Raw genomic sequence first — 26,616 nt, 5'->3', positions numbered from 1 at the left:
GTTTGGTGTAATTTTTCACGAGATTTTGTTGGACCAATCGACGATCGTGTTATCTCGAGCGTAGACGTAACGGTTTGTCCATTGTCATCATTAATATTGATGACGTTAAGATTTGAAGATGTTTAATTGACATTACCAGTTATGCTGTTCAAGTCGCTTGTAATAATTTATGAAGGCGGCTGTGCATTAACCTTAAAAAACTGACCACCGCTTAAAGTTACACCCCTGTATATACATAGATTTACTAACAAAATGTACTTACTTAATTCTAATTGTAGTATTTTTCTTGGCCTTTATCGATCATTTACATTTCATCAATAAGATAGTATTATTTTTTTATTTTTGTATTATTTATTTATTTTTATTAGATATCAATAAAAAAACCTTTTTAAACAGTAAATATGTCACATTTGACATAAAAATGGGATATTTGAAAATTCATATAAATTAATATGTTTTATGTTGCCTTTTGAAGTTGCTTGTGCATAAGATTAAAATTGTATATATCGACTATGTAAAAATCTGTGCATGTTAGGAAAATAAGTCAATTGATTTGAGACTCTAATTAGATGTATGCGTATTTTCTGCGAGGAAACGTAATCAGGCGATAATTTGACCCTGTCAAAAACCCATTGATCAAAGAAGAAGCCTAGATCCCTATTAAATTTTATATTTTTGATATTTTCAAATGGCTCGGCGACAAAGTTTCGTAACTGGTTACGATTTTTAATGTACGGTGTGTTTTGTTTATACTCGTACTACAAAAGAAAGTTTTATGAATTTTATACAGAAGATGCGAATATAAAAAAATCATTTTAGTAAAATATTAATGTGAGAGTGCGACTTTTAGATTTAAATGTTTCCAGTTAATGAAATCAAAAATATAATTAGTTTTATTGAATATACTACAGAAAATCTGTAAACGAGGAACTTGCGTTGCTTTTAAATTTATAGATTTAAGTTTACAAAACTGTGAAAAATACAGATTCGAGTAGAAATGGAACACACTGTATTTTTGCAACTTTTTCTAATACTAGTTTCATGTACCTGATATTACACATTTTTATGAAAATTAAAAAAGATATATCTCTAAAAAAATCAAATGTAATTAATGCCTTTAAAAGTATATTATTCTTTTGTGTGACTGTCGGACTGATGATCTATATGTACTATATAGTACTATAGTATACAGTACTATAGATTGGTTTTCTGGTCTCATCGGGCACCTCTTGACCTGCTTATATAGACATGACATTCCGAAAGTGGGCTAACATGTATCATGAGACTGTTACATTCCATATAAGCAGGTATTGTTTAGGCAACAAAGGATAATAAATGTAGTTCTAGAAAAACAACTTGCTCAAATATTCAAGCACAATACATATATATCCTATACACTACTCATATTTCTATATACCTTTTAAGATCGTATTTCTTAGCACCAACTAGCACAAGTGTTATATAAAGTATACATTTTTTTTGTTATTTAGATATAATTTGTTACATATGTTCCTTTAAAAATCAATAAAGATTTATTGAGACAGTTTCGTGTTTCATTTATTTTTATTTCACAAATTAAGCTGAGACAAATATTTTAATATAGAATAAACAATATTTTCCATATAAATAGTATTTAAAAATTTTCCAAGTACTATATCCTATTCATGTCCAAGCAGAAAATAGTTTGGTAGTTTATCTAAAATTGTAGATAAGATATTTTTCATTTACTCAACATCGCACTCTCCGCCTGACGTCATAATAGGACCGCCACAAAACATACCTAATACAATGACCACGGGGTATACGCAATGACGCAATATCATATTTCTTTAGATACAAAGGTAGGTATATTATCATGATCATGGAGACTATAAAAGTCCCTGATCATGATACTCACTTCACTAGTTCCATGGAACACAGAAGAGTGTGAATATCAAAGTCGACAGACTGTGAGTGGTTTCTATCTAAATCTATTAATCTGTGGTGGTTTCTGTTATCTATTCGCCATGACAGTCATTTGACTGATGTAAACGAAAACATGCAAGAAGAAACGACAAACGGTAAGTTTCCCTCAAATTTCCGAGACCCAGTCAATGAACTCTGCCCTATTTTCTTACGGTTTTCCGGGGAAGTCGCCGTCTGGTCTTCGATTTCGTCGCCAACTAGATTTATTTTGATAAGGTTGCGTGGGTGACAGATAGAAGTGTCAAAGGAAAGGAAAACATGGTATTTATTTTGGAAATTTTGGGCAGTACGTGATATGTTCCGCGTAAAAAAATACTTCAGACGGCCGCTATTTTAAGAAAATTTGCACTTGGTGGGAATGGCCGGCCTCCGTGAGTCGATATTGAGTTATTCGTGACAATGTTTTATTAGAAGGAAAACGTTTTTTTAAACCCACGGATTTCTTTAAATATGTTCGTGAAACTTGAAGACTTGTTTTCTTTGAAATTTGGGTGGCAGCAATAGAACCTTGTGTTAATATTATACATAATCACTGTAGTCAATATTTTAGAAATATTTTCCACAATTTTTACATTTGGTTTCAGTGTAGTGATTTCTCTTTCTCTACTAAACTTCATTGTCGTATCGTATACTAATAAAAGTATAGGAAAATATCTTATAGGAATATCTCATTGCTAGTCATACCTCCTTGTTAAATATATTTTTACAGATCCCGATGAAAGTCTTCCCTCATCGTCAGAGAATATCTGTGCTGGATGTTTGAACATCATCGATGAGGAAGAGTTCATCTCGGCTCTTGGACAGGAGTGGCATTTGGAATGTTTCAGGTAAAAATATAAGTGTTATGTAGATTTTTTATATTCATGGTGGTAATTTCTAATTTTGCAGGTGCTCGGCTTGCGATGCTGCACTGTCGAATTGGTATTTCGAAAAAGAGGGGCTGCTGTTTTGCAAGGATGACTATTGGGCCAGGTATGGCGAGGCTTGTCAGCAGTGCAGTCAGGTGAGTTGGAAATTTATTATTTTGTTTGTAGTCGTTGCTATTTCGCAACATCGGTAATAAATTTAAACATTTTTAACTTACAGTATATCGTGCAAAATTCAATTCTAAAACTTTTTTTTCTCCTCAATATTCTTCCAAAATGCATAGTTTCCAAGATATAAGTAAAAAACTCAGATAAAACAGGTATTTTTTAAATTTTTTTAAACACTTTTGCAATTTTGAAAATGTTCCGGACCTCGCCCAGATCTAGGGATCTACACTTTTATTATGCGAGTTGTACTGAAGGTAATCCAGAAAAAAATTGCTTGCCACCTCTCATATCCACCTCAAAACAGATCCGCCCTGGTCTAATAACCATCAATAGACAGTCTGTTTTATAGAGAGTTGGCAATACTAAGAAAACTACATAGCAAAATCCCATTTAAGCAAAATTGTCTGTTATTCAGAGGTGTCCGTAAATGCAGGTTTTACTGTTACCATTGCCACTATTTTTTGTTCTGTCAGATCATCACGGGGCCTGTTATGGTGGCGGGTGAGCACAAATTCCATCCGGAATGTTTCTGCTGCGGTTCCTGTAGCGCTTTCATCGGGGATGGTGATTCATACGCCCTCGTGGAACGTTCAAAGTTATATTGGTAAGCCTTAATCATCGCCGGGAAACGTGGAATTTTTCTTTTATCTCTGTTAATTGTGCTTTTTTTTATAATCAGCGGTCAGTGTTACAAGAGGCAGATGCAGCCGCTGCAAAAGACCGCTCGATTCCCGTTTGCCAGGAAGCCGCATTCTATCAGATTGGTAGAAATCCCCGGAGGCCAAAAAGGCATAAAGCTGACAATGGACCCCATAAACGGGGGAAACAGCCAGTGTTTTACGATATCCGAGTGAGTGTTTCGTTCGTTATCATTTTTTGCATGATTAATATTGTTTAGAAATACGGTGTGTTTGATTATCATAATTTTAATGGGCAGTAACACATAAAATATAAACAAAAAGAAAAAAATGTAACCATTTTTTATAAAAAAATTATCAAAATCTCTGCCACTATTTTGTTAGTTTTTCACGAGGTTTTCCTGTTTTTAAATTCTCTTTTTGGAAGTAAAAAATTTTCATTACTGGCTTTTTTATCTTCCTATGGTGTAATATTAGTCCAGACGGTATCTGTTTCGAAGAGTCCATATTTGGGTAAATCGTATATCCACGGAGATTTTTGGCTTTTTGGCTTCCAAATATCACTAGAAATTAAAATTTTTCTATGCGCATAAAAAAAAACGTGGGCTTAACTTTTGCCGGCCCAATATGTTAAAAAAATTCGAAAAATGTCATATTTTTTTTCCTATTTAATTATGTATCTTTTCAAGAGTTGATTTTAGGCGAAAATGGAAGATGAAAAAAATGTTTGTAATTATATTTTGCAAAATATGACTAATTACAAATCGAATGAATCATAATTATTATTGTAAAAATCTGAAAAATCGCCAAAAATGGGGTTAAAGGACATTACTTTTTAGGGAATTTTTTTGGGGTATTTAAATTGGGTATAGGACCTTTATACTTGGCTCAAGAAAACTTCATGTTATGTAGAATCACCACAACAAATTTCATCAAAATCAGTTCGATAGATTTTTCATAATAATTTTGCAATCCAGATTTTGCAAAAAAATTGCAAACTCAAAATTTTGCACAGCAAAAACCAAGGCCCTTAGATACTTGAAAATTTAATCACATATAGAAGGGCTCTCAAGCTTTCAAACGCTTTTTGAAAAATTCTAATCCGTCAATTAGGAGAGCTCTGGCGCTTGTTTAAACATTGACCGAATTTTTGTACTATAATTTTGTAGTTTTGTAATATAATGAGTTAATTTCTCATTTCCTTATAATTTAAACAGTAGCAGTATATTTGAATTATACTTTAATCACAAAAGAAATTATTAAATTAATAATTAATTAATTAATTAATTATTTTCGACATTTGTTGAAAATAATTGTTGTTTAAACAATTTTAGAATATTTAATTAAATTTGTTTTTGATCTTTGATAAACAGTATATAAGTTTATGCACTTACCTTTGATACAATAAAAAATAAAGTTGATAATTAAAGGAAATTTAAAGATAAAATAATTATCGGACTGTTGCAAGACCAATAATTATTAATGGTAGGATTTTGAAAATACGCTAATTGTTTTTTTTTAAATCGCAAGACATCCATTAAAAAAAAATCATCAAAATCGGACCTCTAGAAGCTGAGATATTAAAAATTTTTTAAGCGTGTCGCGGTTTTGAATTCGCCGATTAAATTTCGAGCAGGCCGAAGCGACCGTGCTCTCTGCTTCCCCCACCATCACCACCCGTACGATTTTCTTGAATTTCTCGCTTGCATAAATAACTTTAAACACGTTTTAAAGGAGGTTGCCAATGAAGAAAAGTATTGCAAACTTAGACCTGGTAAGTACTCGGAATACCAAAGGTACTTTTCGAAAAATTAGCCCGGATGTCCCAGTACATTTAGTGTAAATAACGGTTAACTTTGATCGGCTATAACTACGTAACTAATTGACCAATCAAACTGTTTTTTTTTTAAAGAAGTGTCTCCAATAATTTTTAAAACCTGCTTTAAAAAGTTTTATTTGATTGAATATTCAGTTATTCTAATTGTTTATAAGTACAAAAATTCGACCAAGCTCTCCTAATTGACGGATTCGAATTTTTCAAAAAGCGTTTGAAAGCTTGAGAGCCCTTCTATATGCGATTAAATTTTCAAGGATCTAAGGGCCTTGGTTTTTGCTGTGCAATATTTTGAAAATTTGCAATTTTTTTTTCAAAATCTGGATTGCAAAATTATTATGCAAAATCTATCGAACAAATTTTGATGAAATTTGGTGTGATGATTTAAATTTAAAAACCCCGAAAAAGTTCCCTAAAAAGTAAAGTTTTTTAACCACATTTTTGGCGATTTTTTCGATATTTACAATAATAATCATGATTCATTCAATTTGTAACTAGTTATATTCTGTAAAAAATTTAATTACAAACATTTTTTTTCCGTTTCTATTTTCGCTTAAAATGAACTCTTGAAAAGATACATAATTAAATAGGAAGAAAAATATGACATTTTTCGAATTTTTTTAACATATTGTGCCGCCAAAAGTTGAGCCCACGTTTTTCTTTAAGCGCATAGAAAAATTTTCATTTCGAGTGATATTTGAAAGCCAAAAAGCTAAAAATCTCCGTGGATATACGATTCACCCAAACCAAAACAGATACTGCCTAGTCAATATGTAATTTTTGCAGTTTACAATTAATTTTAAAGTTGCTCTTTTATGCCGGTACAAACAGAAAACTATTAACTTATGTGGAAAAACAGGTCGGTTTACTGGAGTGTTTGGTTAACTTTGATAACATTCCAAACTGATATTTAATCCTCTTTGTTAAATGACACACATGTAATTATATTTATTCATCAGTAAATTGAAATAACCGCATAAAATGAAGCACAGACTCTGGTCAGTCTTTTTTTCACAGTTGGAACTAAATTTTAAATTTTTATGAAAAAATAATTCCCAGCAGCCGTACAGTTGGTTCAGTTAGCGCCGCAAATTTGATTAAACACCGAAACAAAAACTGATTGCGAACATTTTATTTAAGCGTCTTCAATTTTGCAAAAATTGTTGACTAGTGTAATGATAATAATTAAAATCTAACAAGAACAGTAACTTGTAGCATTTAACTAATGTATTTTATCGATGTAGGTTGATATGGAGGATCCGCGGAAAACTGCTTCGGGTGGCTTTTGCATTTCTAACATCCGCTTTTAATATTTGCTGCTATTTCATGCCTCCATATAGGTACGTTTTAATGGCAAGCCCACGACTCCTATGCGAAACCTGCCTCTCGCGGCGTTTAATATTTATTATCCCTAATATAGCTTTTTTTTAAGGGGTTATAGTCCAGTCGTATCTGTTTTAAAAATAGGTTGCCTGCTGAAAAAGTTGTGCATAATTAATTGTTAGCGCAAGGAAATGTAAAAAAAATAATAATATTTCACAAAAATGAAAATAGACTTGTTAAAATAAAAGGAAATTTACTATTTATGGAAAATAGAAAAATATAATAGTATTTTCCTGCATTATAAAGTCATATTTACCTTAATATCAGGAATATGTTCCTGCGGAAATAGAAATCTTAAGAAATAACTAACACAAACTACTGTCAAGGTCGTTTTACAGCAAAATAATAGCGACTAGATCTGTTGTAGAAGCTGACAAAAAAATTTATTGAAATTGCTCGCATAGCCCCCCACTCCTCACTCTTTGATTCTCTGCTCGAATCCTGTGAAATGAAATCTTTTTGGCATCAGAACAGTTTCCGATTTAAAGAAATTTTCATAGTTATAAAGACTTAGTTTCAAACAATCAAAATCACTTTTGATTGTTATTGTACAGTAGGTTGTTTTGACGTAAATTCACTTCAACTTTGAGCTTTCATATCTCGATGACGATTCATCGTATCCACAAAATCAAAAGTGGATTTTGTTCGTCAATCCTTCCTCTATTTGATCCTGTAATTACATTTGAGGACTATGCAAATACGGTAGCTCCAGCTCTAAATGTTTAGAAGTATTTTTTCGAAGAATTTTTGAAAAAATTGTAATTGTTGCTAAAATGGATAAAACAAAAATTTTTAAATGGGGATAGATAGTTGACACTCCAAAAGGTATGTATAAAAATTGGGAGCTCAAAATAATCATTGGTTTTACCGTGAGAGAGAATCGAAAAATAAATATAATTCTGTATTTTCTTAATTAACAATTAAATTGTGGGAAATCTACCCGGCCGATTTCGGTGAAAAAATGTCTGCATTACTACCATATCATGAAGTACTCAGAACCATACTTTTTATATGGCTGCTCCAAAGTCTAGGTCCGAAGTAAATTCATGAAAAAAACATATTTTTTCACGAATTTTTTTTGGTCTATGCTGTATTGCAGCAACAACAATACACATAAAAATTTAGGACTACCTATATTTTGAAGAGAATCTCAAAACGAAACTTTTTTTCCTTTGACTATTTTGTCTAATGTCAATATTCTTCGATGCCTTTTAAATTTTTTTTTTTTGTTTTCTTGCGCTAACAATTATGCACAACTTTTTCAGTGGGCGCATATCGCAATTATCATTTTAGATAATATTTAGAATTACTTCCAACAAAAAGTAGCGTTACTATATAAAACATCCATTCCGAAACAGATACCAACTGGACTATGTGCAGTCAGAGGTGTGGAAAAAAAAACATTTTCAAGAATATTTTTTGGACTATTGTACACTAATGCAAACAATTACAGGGTCAAAAGAATTTCCGAAATTTTTCCGTGATTGTATTTAAGTGAAAAATGGTCGTATCGAGAATTAAAAAAAACATTTTGAAGCTCTAAGATTCTAGTTTTTAGATCTTTTGGTCGAAAATTATTAGGAGCTACGGTTATCATATAATTTTAAGAAATAACACGACAAAAAAATTTTGCAAATTTTTTTATTTTTTTTCCGAGTTCACGGACTTGGAAAAATTTTACTTCAGCTAAGCCATTGGATGGACCAGATAGGTTGTTTATTCAGCTTTAATTTCCTTTTTTTTAAAATTTTGATACGACCATTTTTCATCGAAATATCGGACAAGGAAAGGGATCCTCTTGCCTTCAATCATCGATATCTCGGCGACAAATGGTCGTACAGGGAATTGAAGGGCTGTTTCGAAAACTGTAATAAATGTCCTATAACATGCTGCCGCAACTTTTCGGAATTTTTTTTTTTCGTCTTTTACACGAATTTAAACAACAGGAAAAAAAGGTAATTTATGTTTTTTTACAAAATTGACAGCTAAATTAGAAATATTCACGAAATGACTAATGCTAAGCATGACTTTTACAGTTCAATATACCCAGAAGAACCCTGTGAAATTTCATCTCGATCTAACGAACCGTCTCTTTGTTTCAGTCAAACTTTTGAAAAAAATTAAAGGGTCACGATTTCCGAGCTTAAACACTTCATAATCATGATTGAAATGGAAAAAAATTTTTTTTGATGATTTCACATTTTAACCGCAAACATTCAAATTCATGAAAAAAAAATTTTTTTTCGGAAAATTTTTTTCCGGAAGAAAAAGGGTAGTTTTGAAGAAAATTGTTTTTTAAGTGATTACAGACTGCACAAAAATTAATTACAGTCTCAAAAAACGGTATGAATCGGGATCAAAAGCTGGTTTGAGTCAACTTTAATTTTAATTTAATTGAAGGTTGATGAACAGAGGCATAGAATCGTGCTGGAAACAATTGGAATTTGTTTTCTTCAATTTTCCAAAAAAAAAAGAAATTGAAAATTTTTTGAAAATTTTTCAAAAAATAATTTTTTTTTAATCAATTTAAAAGTTATTTGTGGTAAAAATGTGAGAAAATCTAAAAAAAAATTTTTTTTCCATTTTAATCATGATTTGAACTGGTTTAGACTGAAACAAAGAAACGGTTTGCTAGATCGAGATGAAACACAGGGTTCTTCTGGGTATATGGAACTGTAAAAGTCATGCTTAACATTTGTCATTTTGTGAATATTTCAATCTGGTTCATGCAATGTCTTTGCTGAAAAAAATTTTTCCAAGTTCGTGAACTCGGAAAAAAAATAAAAAAATTTGCAAAATTTTTTTTGTCGCGCTATTTCTTAGAATTGCATGATAACTATAGCACTCAAAAAATTTCGACCGAAAAACCTAAAAACTAGAATATAAGAGGTGGATAAAAAAAAAATCGACAATTTTTTTTTTACTTTATACTCTGAAAAATAGGTTGCTAGACACCTCTACAAAATTCTCTCCAAATATGAGCTCTTAATTTTAATAGGAAGGTCCTCCGCTTTACAGTTTTCCTCAGTATTAGAAAAAAAAAAAATATCTATCAACTGTTAGTTAAAAATATCTCTCCTCATATACTTGTAGGAAATTGAACGCTCTACAAAAAAGGTCTCTTACAATTTTTTCGTAAACCTCACTGTTTAAAAGATATTAAAGGTTGAAGTTTGATTATTTTAAGACATATTTCTGTTTTGCTTATGAATTTTATAACTCGTTAACAAAAAATCATTATGAAATGCGCAATTCATGGTGTTGTAGGAAATTAACTGCTCTACAAAAATGGTCTCTTATGATCAGTCGATTAAATAAAGCGTTTAAAAGATATTCATCGTCAAACTTCAATGCACGCCAATTTTAACAGTTTTTGATTAATAATTCGGAAAATTTCAATTTAGTTTAAGTTTCAGGGAAATTTATACAAATTTGAGTTTCTAGTGAAGCTCCTAATGCAGTCAAAAAAATTCTTCGCTATCATACTCAATGGCTAAAATTACAAAAAAGTTAAAAAAAATCAGCACAAAACCAAAATGTTTGAAATATTATAACTCACTTGATAATTAAACAAAAAAAACTTTTTAATAACAAATTGAACATTTTTTTTTCTTTAAGATTAATACTTTTAATAATAAATTTCTAACAAAAATGTTATTTTTTCAAGATTTAAGGAATCATTGACTCAGTCAGAAATAATGCATTAATTTTTTTTCGATGTAACCAAACATGCTTACGACTAAAAAAAAACTAGAAAAATAGTTTACACATTTCTCTGTTCATAGAAACTCAAACTTATATATAATTTCTCTAAAACTCATAAACTAAATTGAAATTTTTCGAATTATTATTAATCAAAAACAGTTAAAATTGGCGTGCATTGAAGTTTGACGATGAATATCTTTTAAACGCTTTATTTAATCGACTAATCATAAGAGACCATTTTTGTAGAGCAGTTAATTTCCTACAACACCATGAATTGCGCATTTCATAATGATTTTGTGTTGAGATAAAATTCATAAGCAAAACAGAAATTTGTCTTAAAATAATCAAACTTCAACCTTTAATATCTTTTAACGGTGAGGTTTACGAAAACATTGTAAGAGACTTTTTTTGTAGGGCGTTCAATTTCCTACAAGTATATGAGGAGAGATATTTTTAAGGAACAGTTGATAGAGAGATATGATTTTTTTTTCTAATACTGAGGAAAAAATGGAAAACTGTAAAGCGGAGGACCTTCCTATTAAGATTAAGAGCCCATATTTGGAGAGAATTTTCTAGATATGTCAAGCAATCTATTTTTCAGAGTATAAAGTAAAAAAAAAATAGTCGATTTTTTTTGACCCACCCTAATAAGAGCTTCAAAATGCTTTTTTTTAATTCTCGATACGACCATTTTTCACTTGAATACAGTCTGTCAAAAATCATAGAAAAATTTCGGAAACTCTTTTGACCCTTTAATTGTTTGGTTTAGTGTACAGTGTTTTTTAGTTAATACATAATACCAAGTTTTTACATTATATTTTAAGTAACTTTCACAAAAATTAAAAAAAACTTTTTTCAAATTTCGTAAAATGACAGCCTCTGGAATTTTATTTTAATGAATTTTGCGGAAAATATCACTTGTCAACTGTTTATATGAAATAGAAGGTTAAAAAAAAAAAAAACAAGAAAATGCAAAGAAAAATTTGAATTTTTGAAAATCTTGGCTGCACGCAACCTCTTAAGGGATTTCGTGGTTACGTATATGAGACGTGGTGCCAACAATGAAATATTAACATCTTATAAGCAGCGTACTTTCCGTCCGGTGACGTCACTGGCACGGGAAGAGGTACACGTTTGCAATTTTTTATCGATTTCATTTTGTAGGCTGGACGTTAACAACGACCTCATGTCGTTGCATATCGGCGACAAGATTTTAGAAATCAACGGGATGCCCGTCCGGGACACCCCTTTGGAGAACGTGGAAAATCTCCTTCGATATTCCGACACAGTCCTCCAGGTAAAAAAAAAAAATTTATATTTAGTTATTTTTTATAACACTTCTAATAAGATCCCGATTTCTTTTTATTATTGAAATTATGTATTTTTATGTCAGTTTTACCTTTAATATAATTACATTTGTATGTGGTGTGCTAAACAAATAAATACAATTCGTTCATATTCCCATTTCAAACGCAGCTGACAATCGAACACGACCCCGACACGATATCAAGAAACCTGGCCAACTTCACGGCCTCCACACATACCAACGTCCCCCTAACTACGACTTCCAGCGATACCAACATCCCGAGCTCCAGGAACGTCCCCGCGGACACAAAGTCCTTCGGATCCACCGACTCGGTGCACAACGACTACCACTCCAATACGTTAACGGTGCCGCAGACACCCGTACAGCAGTCGATAGACAACGGCGCGCTCAGGCAGGCCGCCAAGACCACGCAGGGCAGGGGAGAGAACAAAGAAAGGCTGTTCAAGAGGAAGGACGAGGGTTATATGGCGGGGACGAGATCGAGGCAGTTGCGGCGCAAGAATCACCCGTCGGAGAACAGGCAGAGTCTGGACAAGGAAAGGAGCTCGTCCATGAGCCGTTTGTTAGACGAGTAAGTTGAGATTTCGAGCATGATTTCTGCCCTCCTGCAATAAATTACTCCTTTGGGAGTGCCGCGAGGCCCTCATCCGGGGCCATTCCTTTTTAACATGTTTGTCGTGGACATAAATTTTTGTTTTAAACATTCTCGATTCGGTTTATTCGCTGACGATTTAAAATTTGGCGGCTGCAATGTGCAGTCTGATGTTATTAATCTTGTGGACGATGAAAAAGAAACGAAAGTTTATTTTTTTTTAAGCATATATTTCATACACTTTAAGTCGAACCATTGTATAAGTAAATATAGTAATATAATCCCCATGTAAATTTTGTTAACCAGTAAAATGATACGAAAGATAGTGTGGACATCTATCATCGTCTGTATCCGTTATTAATATTTCTGAAATTTGTGCTAAAGAACTCAATGTTGGTCTAAATTTATTAATAATGGCAGCAAATATAATATGTCAATATTATAAATGTGGAAAATCTAAAGGAAAATTTCCCTTTTCATCGAATTCCATCGGAAAAATATGGTGGTGAAGAGCGAGTTAAAAAATGCATAGAAAATTGTGGTGAGTAAATATACATATACAGGGTGTCCTAAAATCATTGAAAAAATACTTTGAAAGTTAAGTATTTTATTTAAAAGTTTATTACAATATTTTCAACTTCAAAGATTCTTCAAAATTTTTACAAATTTCATTATCAAAATTGAGCAGTTTAATAAAAAATATTAAACTTAAATGATTTTAAAAAATTAATCACAATTTCATAGAAGTTTGCATTTTAATTTATGAATTATGTTCACCGATAATAAGGATAGAGGAAAGGTGAAAATTAGAGTTTACACCCTGAATAACTTAGGATAAACCGGAGAACATTTTCGTGGTCCACGATCCGGGTCCTATTTCTTACGGCTCGGTCATAGTGATTTATCAATAAAAAGCCAATGTGTTGGTGAAAATGATTTTTCGAGGGTTTGTACATTTTTAATGTCAAACCCCTGTAAAAAGCTACCAGAGTAACGTCAGTATGTCAAAAATATTATCAAGAATGTATACAGGGCGAGTCAGTTTTTTGTACTAGGATTTTAACAATTGATAGAGAATAATTTTTTAATAATTAAAGTTCCTATAAACATAGGTCTTAGAACACTTCATTTGTGAGAAAACAAACTTTTTTAAGAATTTTTCTTAATATCTCTAAAAGACCAACTTGAACTAAAATTTGGTATTCATAACACGTTAGTTATGGTGAATAAAACAAAGATATCTGTTTTCCATTTCACACACCAGTGACGTGCCTGAGGTGGGTTACTGCCCCCTTTAAAAAAATTATTCGTACGCCCGTGGATTTTTCTGGAAAATAACATAATTTCTAAATTTTTTTAATCAATTCTGAACAAAACGGCTCTCTTTCAATTTTTTATAAAATTAACGGGTTTTGGTTAAATTCATTTGGTCTTTTAGAGATATTAAGGAAAATTCTTAAAAATGTTTCTTTTCTACACCCTACATCTCACAAACGAAGCGTTCTAAGACCTACATTTATAGGAACTTTTCTTATTAAAAAATGATTCTCTATCAACTGTTAAAATCCAACTACAAACAACTGACTCACCCTGTATTATTATATTATTATAATAATAATTTTATACCTACTAATTTCAAGTTTTCGCCATTCAAAAAAAAAAGTAGTATTAGAAATTGACGTAGGTCTTGGCATTGTCTAGTAGTCTAGTATATAAAGACATGACTACGACGTACATATTTTTTTCAAATTAAACTATCTTTTGGTGGCACATCCTTCTTAAAAATTATATTAGTAAATTAATGCACGTTAAAGTTCGTCTTTTATAAATAATCGTGGTTATCTCCAAAACCGTTGAGGATAAGTATTGGAAACTGACTGATAAAATTGTTATTGTTCCCTTTGAAAAAAATTAGTTTTCAATCTTTGAAAATTAACGTGTTGGCCGCAAAATTTTAAGTAAATACTTAAAAACACACCGTCTGCAATCAATGTAAGATTCCTATTTTATGTATGGTAAAAAAATCGCACAGCTTGGTAAAAAAATCGTACAGTTTTCCTAGCAACCGCCTAGCAACGGTCAATACAATACTGTTTGTATTGACCGTTGCTAGGCGGTTGCTAGAAAACTGTGCGATTTTTTTACCGTACGTAATAGGAATCTTACATTGATCGCAGACGGTGTGTTTTTAAGTATTTACAGTAGTGGTCGTAGGTAAAATACTTTTACTGAACGGGTTACGTGAAAAAACCTAAAAATGAAAATTAAAATTAGAAAAAAATTTCTTCATTAACAAAATATTATGCAATGTGTCTAAGCAAACGTAATGACATATTCTTACGTATATATTTCTGTAATCAAAAAAGTAGAGGAATTTAAAAAACAATAAATATACATGGTGTTACATTAAAAAAACAAATATTTTGTTTATATCTTTAAAACGCAACATTCAATTGTTTTTTTATATAACTCCTTGACATCATATGCGTTCATAATTGTTTTTTATGTATTTAAGAAGCGGCCGCGCAATTTTCTTTGCACCCAGCCCTGTTATTGCTATAGTGAAATTAATGAATTTAAAATAAACATCTTGTTTAAATTACACACATATTGATTTAACTAATATTATCTTATTTAAATAATTTGTAACGTTAAAATTTTAGTCGTAGTATAGTTCTGAATAATCCTAGAGTAAACCGCTCAAAGTCAAACAACTTCTAGTAGTATACAACCAAATATACATAAAATTCACATTTCTTTCTTTTGGAGATATTTAAATAAATTTGAGTAATTTTATCATGTTAAATGTTAATCAGTATATAATTATTATTATTTAAAATTAAGCAGTTAAAATTAAATAATCCTGTTTGTCAAAATTGTTTAACTTATGTTATTCCTGTGAAAAATTATCGATGTAGTCCCGAATATTCTAGAACAGCGTTTTTGCGGCTATTCAAACATAAAAACCGTTCGTATCGAGATACTGATATTCTTAGAAAGGGAGTTGGCTATTAAAGTGTGAAGCAGGTGAACTGTGACAATTTTCGACGATAGTAACATTTTCAAAGTGTTCCTTTGGGATATATGACAAATTGCATTATAACTGTGACCGTATTGGTGGGAACCTGTGCTAACGGCTCATAGTTTCGGCTGCTTTGCTGGATTTAAGGACATCTGCCCACATTTTCGGCCCCCCCAGATAAATTATACAAGCTATTATATGTATATAGCTCACTACCAAGCCACCCTCCAACCACGTAAGTCATTATTTGTTGTTTTCCGCGATCGACTAGATCTTAACACGGGTGTAAATCTCGATTTTAGGGCTTTTTAGCACATGGTGCATATTCTGGTGCATTGTGCATCCTTTCTACCTGTCAGGGCTGCCTCCAATAGTTGCGGCAGGAAAGTGAATACTGGCTGAGTGGCTTACGAATCGTACGACTCGGGAATCGTGGAAAATTGGGAGCTGTTGCAGTATACCGGCTGTCCCATCAAACTGCTCCGCCATTTTGCTGTACCCCGACGTTGACCATCCACAGATAAGCTGTAGTTTTAGTTTTTTTTTTTTTTTCCCTTTAATTATATTGGATTTATTATCCCAACTCTTCTAAATCTATACCTATATAAATACGTGTTATTTTTGGTCTGATGCGTGATAATTCATACCAATGAAGATATTTAGTGTAATTTTGTCTTGATACACGTCTCTTATCGTTTCTTATACCTATATATGTATATGAACATATAGTTTTGTCTTGTATGTTTTTTGTACAACTGTTTTTTTTTATATAAGTAAATTACAAAAATTATTATCATCTATTTATAATATTTATAATATAATATCTTTTTATTGTGCGCCACCCGTGATCACGAGCGGTTAAATTTATACTTATAATTAGTGTCATTTGGTTGAATCTTCACACAAGTATATTTACGGTTTCTATAATTTTCATTGTTGAAACTGAGATCTAATTCTGATACATACAAACGTGTTATTAAATTTATATTTTTGAATATTTTAATAGTTGTTTTTTTTTCTGGTTTTGGCATAAGCGTCCGAGTACGTTTTTAAACTTAAAATTTTGTAACCGGATTTTAAGTGACTTGAGAAACGTGGGTATTTAATAGGTTACTGGCGCCCTGAACTTCACAGTTCTAAATACCGCACGACCAGCTCCGACTGTGTGCTAGCCGACGTTTCCGCCACAACATCTTCTGGACGCGAATCCAACGAAAAGGTGGCAAATTTCTCAAACCCTAGATAAAAACTCAAACCTCATTAACTGAAGCTTTTTCGTCGTATCTGCCGGTAGCTGGTATTTTACTAATTTTCATGTTGCGTGATACGAATTTATTGCCTTTGTTCTATCTACCCTGTCATTGCATCTCAAAGAAACTGTATTTCCAAATATCTGTGCAATGGATCATTTAACTATTGAACATAAGATGGCGCAGTATGGAAAATGTAAAATTGAACGCGAACTATTAAATATCAAGTTTACATACATATGGCTCCTCCTTGTAACGAATTCAAGAACTAAAATTTGGTCAACTATTCGGCTATAAGAAATATGATACTATCTTTACTTATACAATGGTTGAACTTAAATGAGATTTCGGAAATGAATAAATAAATAAACGTTGAGAGCCGATTTTTGAGCAAATGGCCTTTCCTTTCCAGCACACCCACGGCGAAGCGTTGCGTGGAACTGTCCCGGGCTTATTCGTTTCTGGAGCCCAGGCCGCAGCAGAGGGTGTTCAGGGCCTCGGACCTGGTCAAGGGCGAGCTCTTGGGCCAGGGATTCTTCGGTCAGGTGTTTAAGGTGACGACGCGCGACACCGCCGAGGTCATGGTGTTGAAGGAGCTGTACCGCGTGGATGAGGAGGCGCAGAAGAACTTTTTGAAAGAGGTAAGCGGTAGGCTGAAAGAATCGAATGGATCTCATCGATTGAGCTCGAATTTGTGGAACATATTTGGAGATATCGACAAAAAGCACAAAATTTTTGAAATCCTTTGAGTTTTTTTCGTTAAATTGTCGTATATGCCCCGGATTGGATCCGATTCTGATTGAGTTTTGCCCGTTGAAGGTGGCGGTACTGAGGAGTCTCCACCACAACAACGTGTTGCGGTTCATCGGGGTCCTCTACAAGGAAAGGCGGCTGCATCTGGTGACGGAGTACATATCCGGGGGGACTCTGACGGAACTGTTGCACGACTCGGCGCAACCGCTACCCTGGGAGCAGAGAGTGTCGTTCGCTAAGGACATTGCCGCCGGGATGGCGTACCTCCATTCCATGAACATCATCCATAGAGGTATGGCGGCCTTTTTTTCTAATATTCGGAGGGTACACCAATCCGGGAAAACGAGAAAACTCGTTCAAATTTTCCTTATTTCCGATTACTTGCACATTTATTTTTATATGCTTATTTCTCATGAAATGATAATCAAAAGGTGTCAGATCTGGGCTGTGTGGTGTATGGCCTGGTTCAATTCAACGACATTACTCTAGTAGTCCAATTAAATGGATTTTAAATTGAAATTTTGGTCCACTTGCCGGAAGTTAGGTTGGGGCATATAATAACGATAAGTGACGGTAATTCTTTTTATTTTCAACCCTCGATCAAAAGTGAAAAAAATAAAGTGTTTTATCAAGATAACCCAAAAAGGGTAAGAGCTAGAAAAAAGTTTCTTATAAAAGTTGTAGATCACATCAAGCAGATTTTTTTTTTAATCTACATTGAAAAATATAAATTTTCTTTTTAGAGAAATACATATTTTTTTTAATTGTTTATAAAAAAATTATAACAATTTCAATTTTTTAATTGTCAACTTTAATGATTTAACGATATAGCCCGTTTTATTTCTTATAAAAGTTGTAGATCACATCAAGCAGTTTTTTTTTTAATCTACTCTGAAAAATATAAATTTTCTTTTTAGAGAAATACATATATTTTTTTTAATTTTTTATAAAAAAATTGTAACAATTTCAATTTTTTAATTGTCAACTTTAATGATTTAACGATATAGCCCGTTTTATTTCTTATAAAAGTTGTAGATCACATCAAGCAGTTTTTTTTTTAATCTACTCTGAAAAATATAAATTTTCTTTTTAGAGAAATACATATATTTTTTTTAATTTTTTATAAAAAAATTGTAACAATTTCAATTTTTTAATTGTCAACTTTAATGATTTAACGATATAGCCCGTTTTATTTCTTATAAAAGTTGTAGATCACATCAAGCAGTTTTTTTTTTAATCTACTCTGAAAAATATAAATTTTCTTTTTAGAGAAATACATATATTTTTTTTAATTTTTTATAAAAAAATTGTAACAATTTCAATTTTTTAATTGTCAACTTTAATGATTTAACGATATAGCCCGTTTTATTTCTTATAAAAGTTGTAGATCACATCAAGCAGTTTTTTTTTTAATCTACTCTGAAAAATATAAATTTTCTTTTTAGAGAAATACATATATTTTTTTTAATTTTTTATAAAAAAATTGTAACAATTTCAATTTTTTAATTGTCAACTTTAATGATTTAACGATATAGCCCGTTTTATTTCTTATAAAAGTTGTAGATCACATCAAGCAGATTTTTTTTTAATCTACTCTGAAAAATATAAATTTTCTTTTTAGAGAAATACATATATTTTTTTTAATTTTTTATAAAAAAATTGTAACAATTTCGATTTTTTAATTGTCAACTTTAATGATTTAACAATATAGCCCGGGTGCCAGTGACCGTTTTGAGTTAGTCATTTGGCAAAAGCTGAAAATCTTTCGTACGCTTCATTTGGTATCACTAGTAAGTAAATCGACCTCCAGCTCCCGCAGTTCCTGCAGCAGCCTCCCAAACACGTAAAATAAGGAAATAAAAAAACTAATACCGCAAAAGCTGAGACTTTGTCGACAAGTTAATTATGTTATAAACAAAAGAAAAAACTGTTCAGTTAGTTAAACGTTCTGTAAGAAATAGAATAAAGTATTTTCACAAGTACATACACGCTCATCTTCAGGTCCCAACAGAATTATATCCGACTGATTTCGGCTGGGAAGGGAAGGGGGACAAATTTATTTTCAAATGGTTCGAGAGTGAACAGCTGCCCTCTTCCCTTGGAGATATAATTATCGAGGATGAGCAAAAAAATAGTGCAGGTATAGAATTATACTATATTTCGCTCTATAGGTACTAAAATTTCATTATTTAAGTGCAAATTTTTTATTATTTCATTTACATATGTAAAATAATATTTAAAAATATTTAAAAAAATTCGTACCTACTATATGTAATTATTTTTTATAATAAACGTTTTATTAATAATATATAATTATAATAATAATTATTATTATACAGGATGTTTGTAAATAAGTGCGAAATATTTTGGGGGTGGTTGCCGAAGTTATTTTGCGAAAAAAGTTCATATAAATGTAGTTTGAAATATGCTTCGTTTCCAAGATACAGTGTTTCAATTTAAATTTTTTATTTATTTTTTATTAATTATTTCAAAAACTTTTAAAATTATTGACACGAAATTTGTAAAACAGTTTGGAGGGATAAATTTGTAAATTTTGGGATGATCCGAATATTTCTACTTGCTCCAGTGGCGTTCGTGTGAGAATGCCACAACCTTCTTTAATAAACAAAAATAATACGCCACTGACTTTTTCCCTTAGTCCCTTCAATTTTTTTCGTAGGATCTATAGTTTTGAGGGAAAAAATAAAACAACATTTTATTACGAGTTGTGTATTTTTAATTTCTATTCATACATTATCTAGTAGGTAGCTGACAGTGTTTCTAAATAAAATGCAACCATTCTAGTCCACCCTTTTTTTTTCTTTGATTAATAACAAGCTGAATTTTGGGGAATAGCTTCGTTTTGAGGAGACGTCCAAGTTTTCCCTCTAGGAAAATTCTCGAAAACGGTAGCTAATAAAGCGCGGGGGTGTCAAACATGTCGATTTGGTGAATGATCAATATTTATTACTAACAAGTTTTTTACTTAAATCGCATGATAATTGTATGAAAAACTCTAAAAAACTTTTGTCCTACACGTTCGATGGTTTTTCCGAAGCGTCTCCCACTCTTAACATGTTAAAATAATATGATCTTAGAAGTTATTAATAACCACCTAATTTTTTCACAGATGCTTGGTTATTATTATTATAACTCAGTGACATTTTTGTCCTACACATAAAATAGAAGGTTTTCCTAGTCCTACACTGGAAAAATGTAATTTTCACGGGTACAATTTTCTCATTAATAACAACCTAATTTTCGATTTTTTCTTTTGAGAACGATGTTTAAATCAAGATTTTACCAATGTCCTACAAAAAAAGTTGGAAGCTAGTGATGAAAACAAATAAAATTATACTCGAAATCATACAATTTAATTTTCAATAAAAATGATAAAAAAAAATTTATTGAAGTTTATAATTTTTTTTTTAAACTTATTTATCTATATAATAATGAATTATTCAATAATCTTTATAATAATAAGTTTTTTTTAAATTTATGAATTATCGAATGTTTCACCATTGGTGAAAATAAAAAATTTCAAAATTCTCGCACCAATCAGGATTATTTTGGCGGTTTGCCCACGTTTTTTTTTCCGAGAGAATCAAGTGTCGTCCACGTTTTTGTGCTTTTTTTAGTGACTATGGAGTTCTTATGCAAATTATTGTGCGATAATCCGAATTTCCGAGAAAAAAGAGAGGAAATAAAAAAATTCTCTAAAGTAATTCTGATTGCTTGTAAACAATATAATATAATATTTTATAGTAATAAATTCAAATTTTTTTATTTTCATACAAAAATTTATTATTTTATCAATAGAAAAAGGAGCTGTTTACTGAACAATCACACATGAGCGTGGTTATTGAATAATATTAATAGTGAAAGTTAATGTAGAATAACAAAATTAATTATTTTAAAAATTAGTAACTATTAAGTAACTATTTTTGTGTATTAATTTTTTTTAAGTATATAAAATTAATTAATTTAAAGTTAATTATATTAAAAGGTATTCAGTTACTGAAACGGGTTCAGTAAGTAACTCCTTTAAACTTGAGATAAAAATGTATATTTCTTTGTTTAATATACTCAAAAATACCTTTTATTCAAAATTTGTTTCTATAATTTCTAGAATAAAAATTAAAAATAATACAAAAACATTTACATATGATTTTAAAATATAATAAAAAATTCATCGGTTTGGCTCGACCTGGCTCGATAAGGGTGGTTTGCTTAATATATCCACCCCCACCCCCCCTAAACTCTCTGGGGGATCAGTAAACTATTTTTCTCTTTGGGATGCAATTTTGGCGAAGTTTGGACATGTATAATCACAAGAAGATATAATGCTGATTTTGAAATTCGCAATTTTAAATAATTTTTGTAGGACTAGCAATACATACTCTTTTTTTTGTAGGACATAGGTTTTTTTTTATTAAAAATTCCCTAAAATATCGTTTGGTTTCTTTGTCCTACAGTTATTAATGAGAAAATTGTACCTGTGAAAATGACATTTTTCCAGTATAGGACTAGGAAAACCTTCTATTTTACGTGTGGGACAAAAATGTCACTGAATTATAATAATAATTACCAAGCATCTGTGAAAAAAATTAGGTGGTTATTAATAACTTCTAAGATCATATTATTTTGACATGTTAAGAGTGGGGGACGCTTCGGAAAAACCATCGAACGTGTAGGACAAAAGTTTTTTCGAGTCTTTCATACAATTATCATACGATTTAAGTAAAAAACTACTTGTTAGTAATAAATATTGATCATTCACCAAATCGACATGTTTGACATCCTCGCGCTTTATTAGCTACCGTTTTCGAGAATTTCCGTAGAGGGACAAGTTGGGCGTCTCGTCAAAACGAAGCTGTTCCCCAAAATTCAGCTTGTTATTAATCAAAAAAAAAAAAGGGTCTGGGCCCGTGGACTATTCAATTTCGAGTCAATATCTTTAAAACTATTTGAAATAATTAATAAAAATAGATAAAAAATTAAAGTTTAAACACTGTATCTTGAAAACGAAGGATATTTCGACCTACGTTTATATGATTGTTTTTTCACAAAATAACTTCGGCAACCAACCCAATAAAATATTTTGCACTTAGTTTCAAACAGCGTGTGTTGAGGAAGAAATGGCAGGAATCGACATTGACTCCAGCGACCATGAGTTTGAGTGTGATGAATCGGAAAATTAAATAGATAATATATTCTTTCACATATAACGTTTATTGTAAATAAATATTCGAAAAAAGTTGTATATTTTTATATAATTACTAGTAAAAACTTAAAAAACGAAAAATTAATACATATCATACCGCACAAGTTGAAATTTGGTAATACAATAGCTAACTTAGTAAGTTAAATGAAAAAAATGCTCAGCTTTATATGTGGTGAAGGAAAAGTGCTCAGCTTATAAAGTCAAAGATGTACGCACTCGTGCGCATAAGAGCATTATTATGAACCTCAGTTTACGAACAAAGAAAATAATGGTAGATGATTAGTTTGAGTTGCAAAATTTTTTCAACGATGTGCTGCACCTTCAACTCCTCAGCTGAGCACTTATACACCCCAAAAACTTCAGCGGACAATTTTTTTGCGTATAACTGATGGCTATTACTTTACCAAATTTCAGCTTTTGCGGTATCAGTTTGCCTAGCGCATATTTTTGACTTGTTTAGGTGAAAAGCTGAGGCATAACCCCCACTCTAAAGTCAGCTGATTGTGTTTTTTCGTTTGTTTATAACATAATCAACTTGTCGACAAAGTCTCAGCTTTTGCGTTATTAGTTTTTTCTAATGACTATTTTACGTGTTTCTCTTACTAGTGACACCAAATGAAGCGTAGGAGAACTTTTCAGCTTTTGCTCTTTTGGTCATCAAAAAAGGTCGCTGGCTCTCGGGCTAATAATAAAACAATTTTTTTTCCATATCATTATAAATTCATTATTTAAAATTACGTACAGTTGCCTCCGAAATTTTTTTTTACCTATAAAAAAATTACTCTCCCTTATTGTTTTAGATCAACGGTTGCTATCACCTTTTTCAAGGAACGAGTTTGTTTCAAAAACACCCTGTATATCCCAAACTAACTTTTATCAAAAATTCGGGCAAGTCGACAAAAATTGCGACTTAAAGGTCCATTTAATTTTGGACTATAAGATTGAAGTACAGTTGTACCTGTGGTTTTTTATGTGAATAACGCTTTAGAAATGATTTCATTATTTACTTTCCCTCTTCCCGTTAGACCTGAATTCACATAATTGCCTCGTTCGAGACGACAAGACCGTCATAGTCGCCGATTTTGGGCTAGCCAGAATAGTGTCGCACACGACCAACAGCGCGAGGAGGGTTTCTCCAAAAAATACGGCGGGCGGTAAGCGCCAGGAACGTAAGAAGCGCTACACGGTGGTGGGGAACCCGTACTGGATGGCCCCCGAGATGATGAAGGGAAATAAATACGACGAGAAAGTCGATATATTTAGTTTCGGGATCGTTTTGTGCGAGGTAAACCCCACTCTTCAATTTCTTTCGTTCTTAGGATTAACTTTAATTTTTTTGTAGATTATAGGCAGGGTTCAAGCCGACCCGGACTTTTTGCCTCGTTCCAACGACTTTGGCCTGAACCAGATGACGTTCAAGGAAAAATTCTGTACATCGTGCCCGGAGCCCTTCTACCAGATCGCTTTCCTTTGTACGGATCTCAACCCGGACAAAAGGTAGTAGTAATTCCGTGTAACGTCCCGTAATCCACGAGGATGGTGTTTCTAGGCCCCCTTTCGAGGTTATGGAGGTGTGGTTGGAGTCGCTCTCGATGCACCTCTCCGTTGGAATGCCCCTTCCGCCCGATCTTCTCTTCGATATCCACCACTACCGCGGCCTCAGCCCCAGTTCCTCCGGCAGTACGACACCCGAGGGGATACCGTCCGGACACAGGAGTCCGGCTTTAGAGCCCATACGTGAGGGCAAGATGGCGACGATGACGAAAAGCACCGAGAAGATATCCAAGAACGGCGACAAGTCACAGAAAAGCTGCGAGAACCTCAAGCCCATCATAAAAGTGTCCTCGGCGGAGAATCTGTTGAACAATAAACGGGACAACGTGCTTAAGCCCATCATAAAGGTGTCCAGCAGCGACGCGCTGACCGAAAAGGTCTCAAACGACGAGTCGTGCACCAAGAGCTGCGAAAATGTCAGCGACGGGAGGTACGACCGGCTCGTTACGGAGAAAATCAACGAGAGCATACTCAGAAACGACTCTCGGGATTTCCCCAACTACGAGAACATCGATTTCTTGAAGAACGACGCCGCGTTCGCCGGCGACGCGGAGAAGCCCATCTGCATCCAGAAACTGGGGGATGCCGACCTGAAGAAGGACACGGAGAGAGGGTACTGCAGTCTGAGCAACGTCTTGCCAAGGAAATACCCCGTGCACCACGACAATAACCTGAAGGACAACAAGTTCAACGTCCACCTGAGAAAAGTGCCAAAAAACTTCACCCGGAACCGATTCGCCAAGGAGATCAAGGAGAACGCTTTGCGGGACGACGAGGGCAGTTCCGTCAGGGATAAAATCAAGTTTCTCGCCAAGAGCAGGACGTTCGACGTCAACCCCCTGTCCGGAGCCGGGAAGATGTCGAACCTCAACTTGGACTGTATCGGATTGAGGTCCACGACGTTACCGTCGCAGGTCACCGAGAAGTACGTAAATAAAACCAAGAACGTCAACGTGAACAACGCCAAACCTCAGAACGTGCCAATATTGTACCAGAGATCGTTGAGTAATTTGGAGAGATGCGACTCGGTGCCGGACGTGGTATCGTCGACCCTACCCGGCAAACCTTCCTGTAGTTTCGAGAGGACGAACGACGGCACGAGAGCGCCGTTTAGTATCAGCAGACAGATTTTCAACCGCAGCGACTCGAGTCCGGAGGAGGGCAAACGCCAAAGCAACAACCGTTGCAGTCTAATGAGACGGAAGTACACGGAGAACAGTCCCGTAATGCGAAGAACGCCCGTTCTGCAGAGACGGGCCTCCGAGGAATGCAGAAACGTGACGGAAAATGAAACGTGCAGAGATCCTCCCTCAAGCCCGGAAAGTAAAGACAATCGAATCGCTTCGGGTCTCAGGCTCGGTAGGGACAATCCGAGGCTGTGCGACACGAAGCGGATCGAATCGGATCCCAAGACGAAACCGAAGACCATCGTGGAATCGGAACGGTCTTCCATACTGACGAAATTGACTCCCATCTTGCAGCGCAGGTCGGGGTTCCTGAGGTTGGACCAGGCGGGCGCGGCGAGTCCCGCCTCGAGCAAGAAGCCGTCCTCCCCGCCCGGCATCGTCAGGAACATGGTGGACAGCCTGAACAGGAAGGGCGGGCTGAGCTTCAGCAGCCGGGGGAATTACGGCAGGAGCTCCCTGAAGGCGATGGGCAGCCCCAGGGTGGATTTGAAGAAGGTGGGACGCAGCTGCAGCCCGACGGAGGAATACACGGCTTTGTAAATATCCAGTTTGGACGCGGATTTATTGAACTCTTTGGGAGAAGGTAATTGCAGAGTTCTGCGGAGAATCTAAGAGGGCTCGATGGCAAATAGCCCTCCGGCAATGTATTCTTGTAGATTTTATTAGACACTTTTGTCTAGATATGAATCAATGCACGAATAACAGAGTTTCCTCCATTCTAACGCAGGTTTTATACAGGGTGATTCAGTCATAATGTCATTAATTTTAAGAGCAGATAGAGAAAAATGAGTATAATACGATGGCGTGATTAAAAAAAAATTTAAATGCATATTTAAGCTGAAAAAAAATATTTTCAAATCATTATTTAACCCCCTTTTCAGGCTGTTACTGACCGGCTGACGTCACAATATTATGCACGGCTACGATATGAACCTATGAACAACGCGCCCTAGATGCAACGTTGCCATATTTATATATTTTCGCTCATATAAAGACAATAAATAAACGGTTTTGCTCACGTCAGCCAATAATAATTTAAAATGCTATAAATTATTTTTTATTTATGCAATCAACATATTAAATTGTTATTGTTGCCCAGCAAGAACCTCGAGGTCTGAGCATGCCTTGCCAAAAATCAGTTTTTATTA

The 26,616-nt window shown here is 33.3% G+C and overlaps 1 protein-coding gene across 2 annotated transcripts; it reads left to right on the top strand.

The window, feature by feature from the left end:
• Nucleotides 1–1,991: 1,991 nt before the first annotated feature.
• LOC108909441 (LIM domain kinase 1) lies at nucleotides 1,992–26,160 on the top strand. 2 transcript variants are annotated; one of them, XM_023455463.1, is made up of 13 exons: nucleotides 1,992–2,060; nucleotides 2,675–2,792; nucleotides 2,854–2,968; nucleotides 3,473–3,603; nucleotides 3,679–3,849; nucleotides 6,716–6,811; nucleotides 11,724–11,856; nucleotides 12,036–12,457; nucleotides 17,163–17,391; nucleotides 17,570–17,795; nucleotides 23,753–24,012; nucleotides 24,070–24,224; nucleotides 24,277–26,160. In XM_023455463.1, the coding sequence occupies exons 1-13, from the start codon at nucleotides 2,039–2,041 to the stop codon at nucleotides 26,006–26,008; spliced, it is 3,810 nt and encodes a 1,269-aa protein (XP_023311231.1). In that variant the 5' UTR covers nucleotides 1,992–2,038; the 3' UTR covers nucleotides 26,009–26,160. The 2 variants fall into 2 exon arrangements, with proteins under 2 accessions (XP_023311231.1, XP_018569295.1); XM_018713779.2 differs by lacking the exon at nucleotides 6,716–6,811.
• The last annotated feature ends 456 nt before the right edge of the window (nucleotides 26,161–26,616 follow it).

Source organism: Anoplophora glabripennis, unplaced genomic scaffold (genome assembly GCF_000390285.2).
Source record: "Anoplophora glabripennis isolate ALB-LARVAE unplaced genomic scaffold, Agla_2.0 scaffold527, whole genome shotgun sequence".
NCBI lineage: Eukaryota > Metazoa > Arthropoda > Insecta > Coleoptera > Cerambycidae > Anoplophora > Anoplophora glabripennis.
Note: the sequence above shows the minus strand (reverse complement) of the source record. Positions and strands in the feature narration are given on the sequence as shown.

What these genes read in the sequence shown, in the direction of transcription:
- LOC108909441 (XM_023455463.1), top strand. Translation starts at nt 2,039, where the DNA reads ATGCAAGAAGAAACGACAAACG. An exon ending in CTTGTCAGCAGTGCAGTCAG is followed by an intron (nt 2,969 to 3,472) that starts GTGAGTTGGAAA and finishes TTGTTCTGTCAG; the next exon opens with ATCATCACGGGGCCTGTTAT. An exon ending in ATTCCGACACAGTCCTCCAG is followed by an intron (nt 11,857 to 12,035) that starts GTAAAAAAAAAA and finishes TTTCAAACGCAG; the next exon opens with CTGACAATCGAACACGACCC.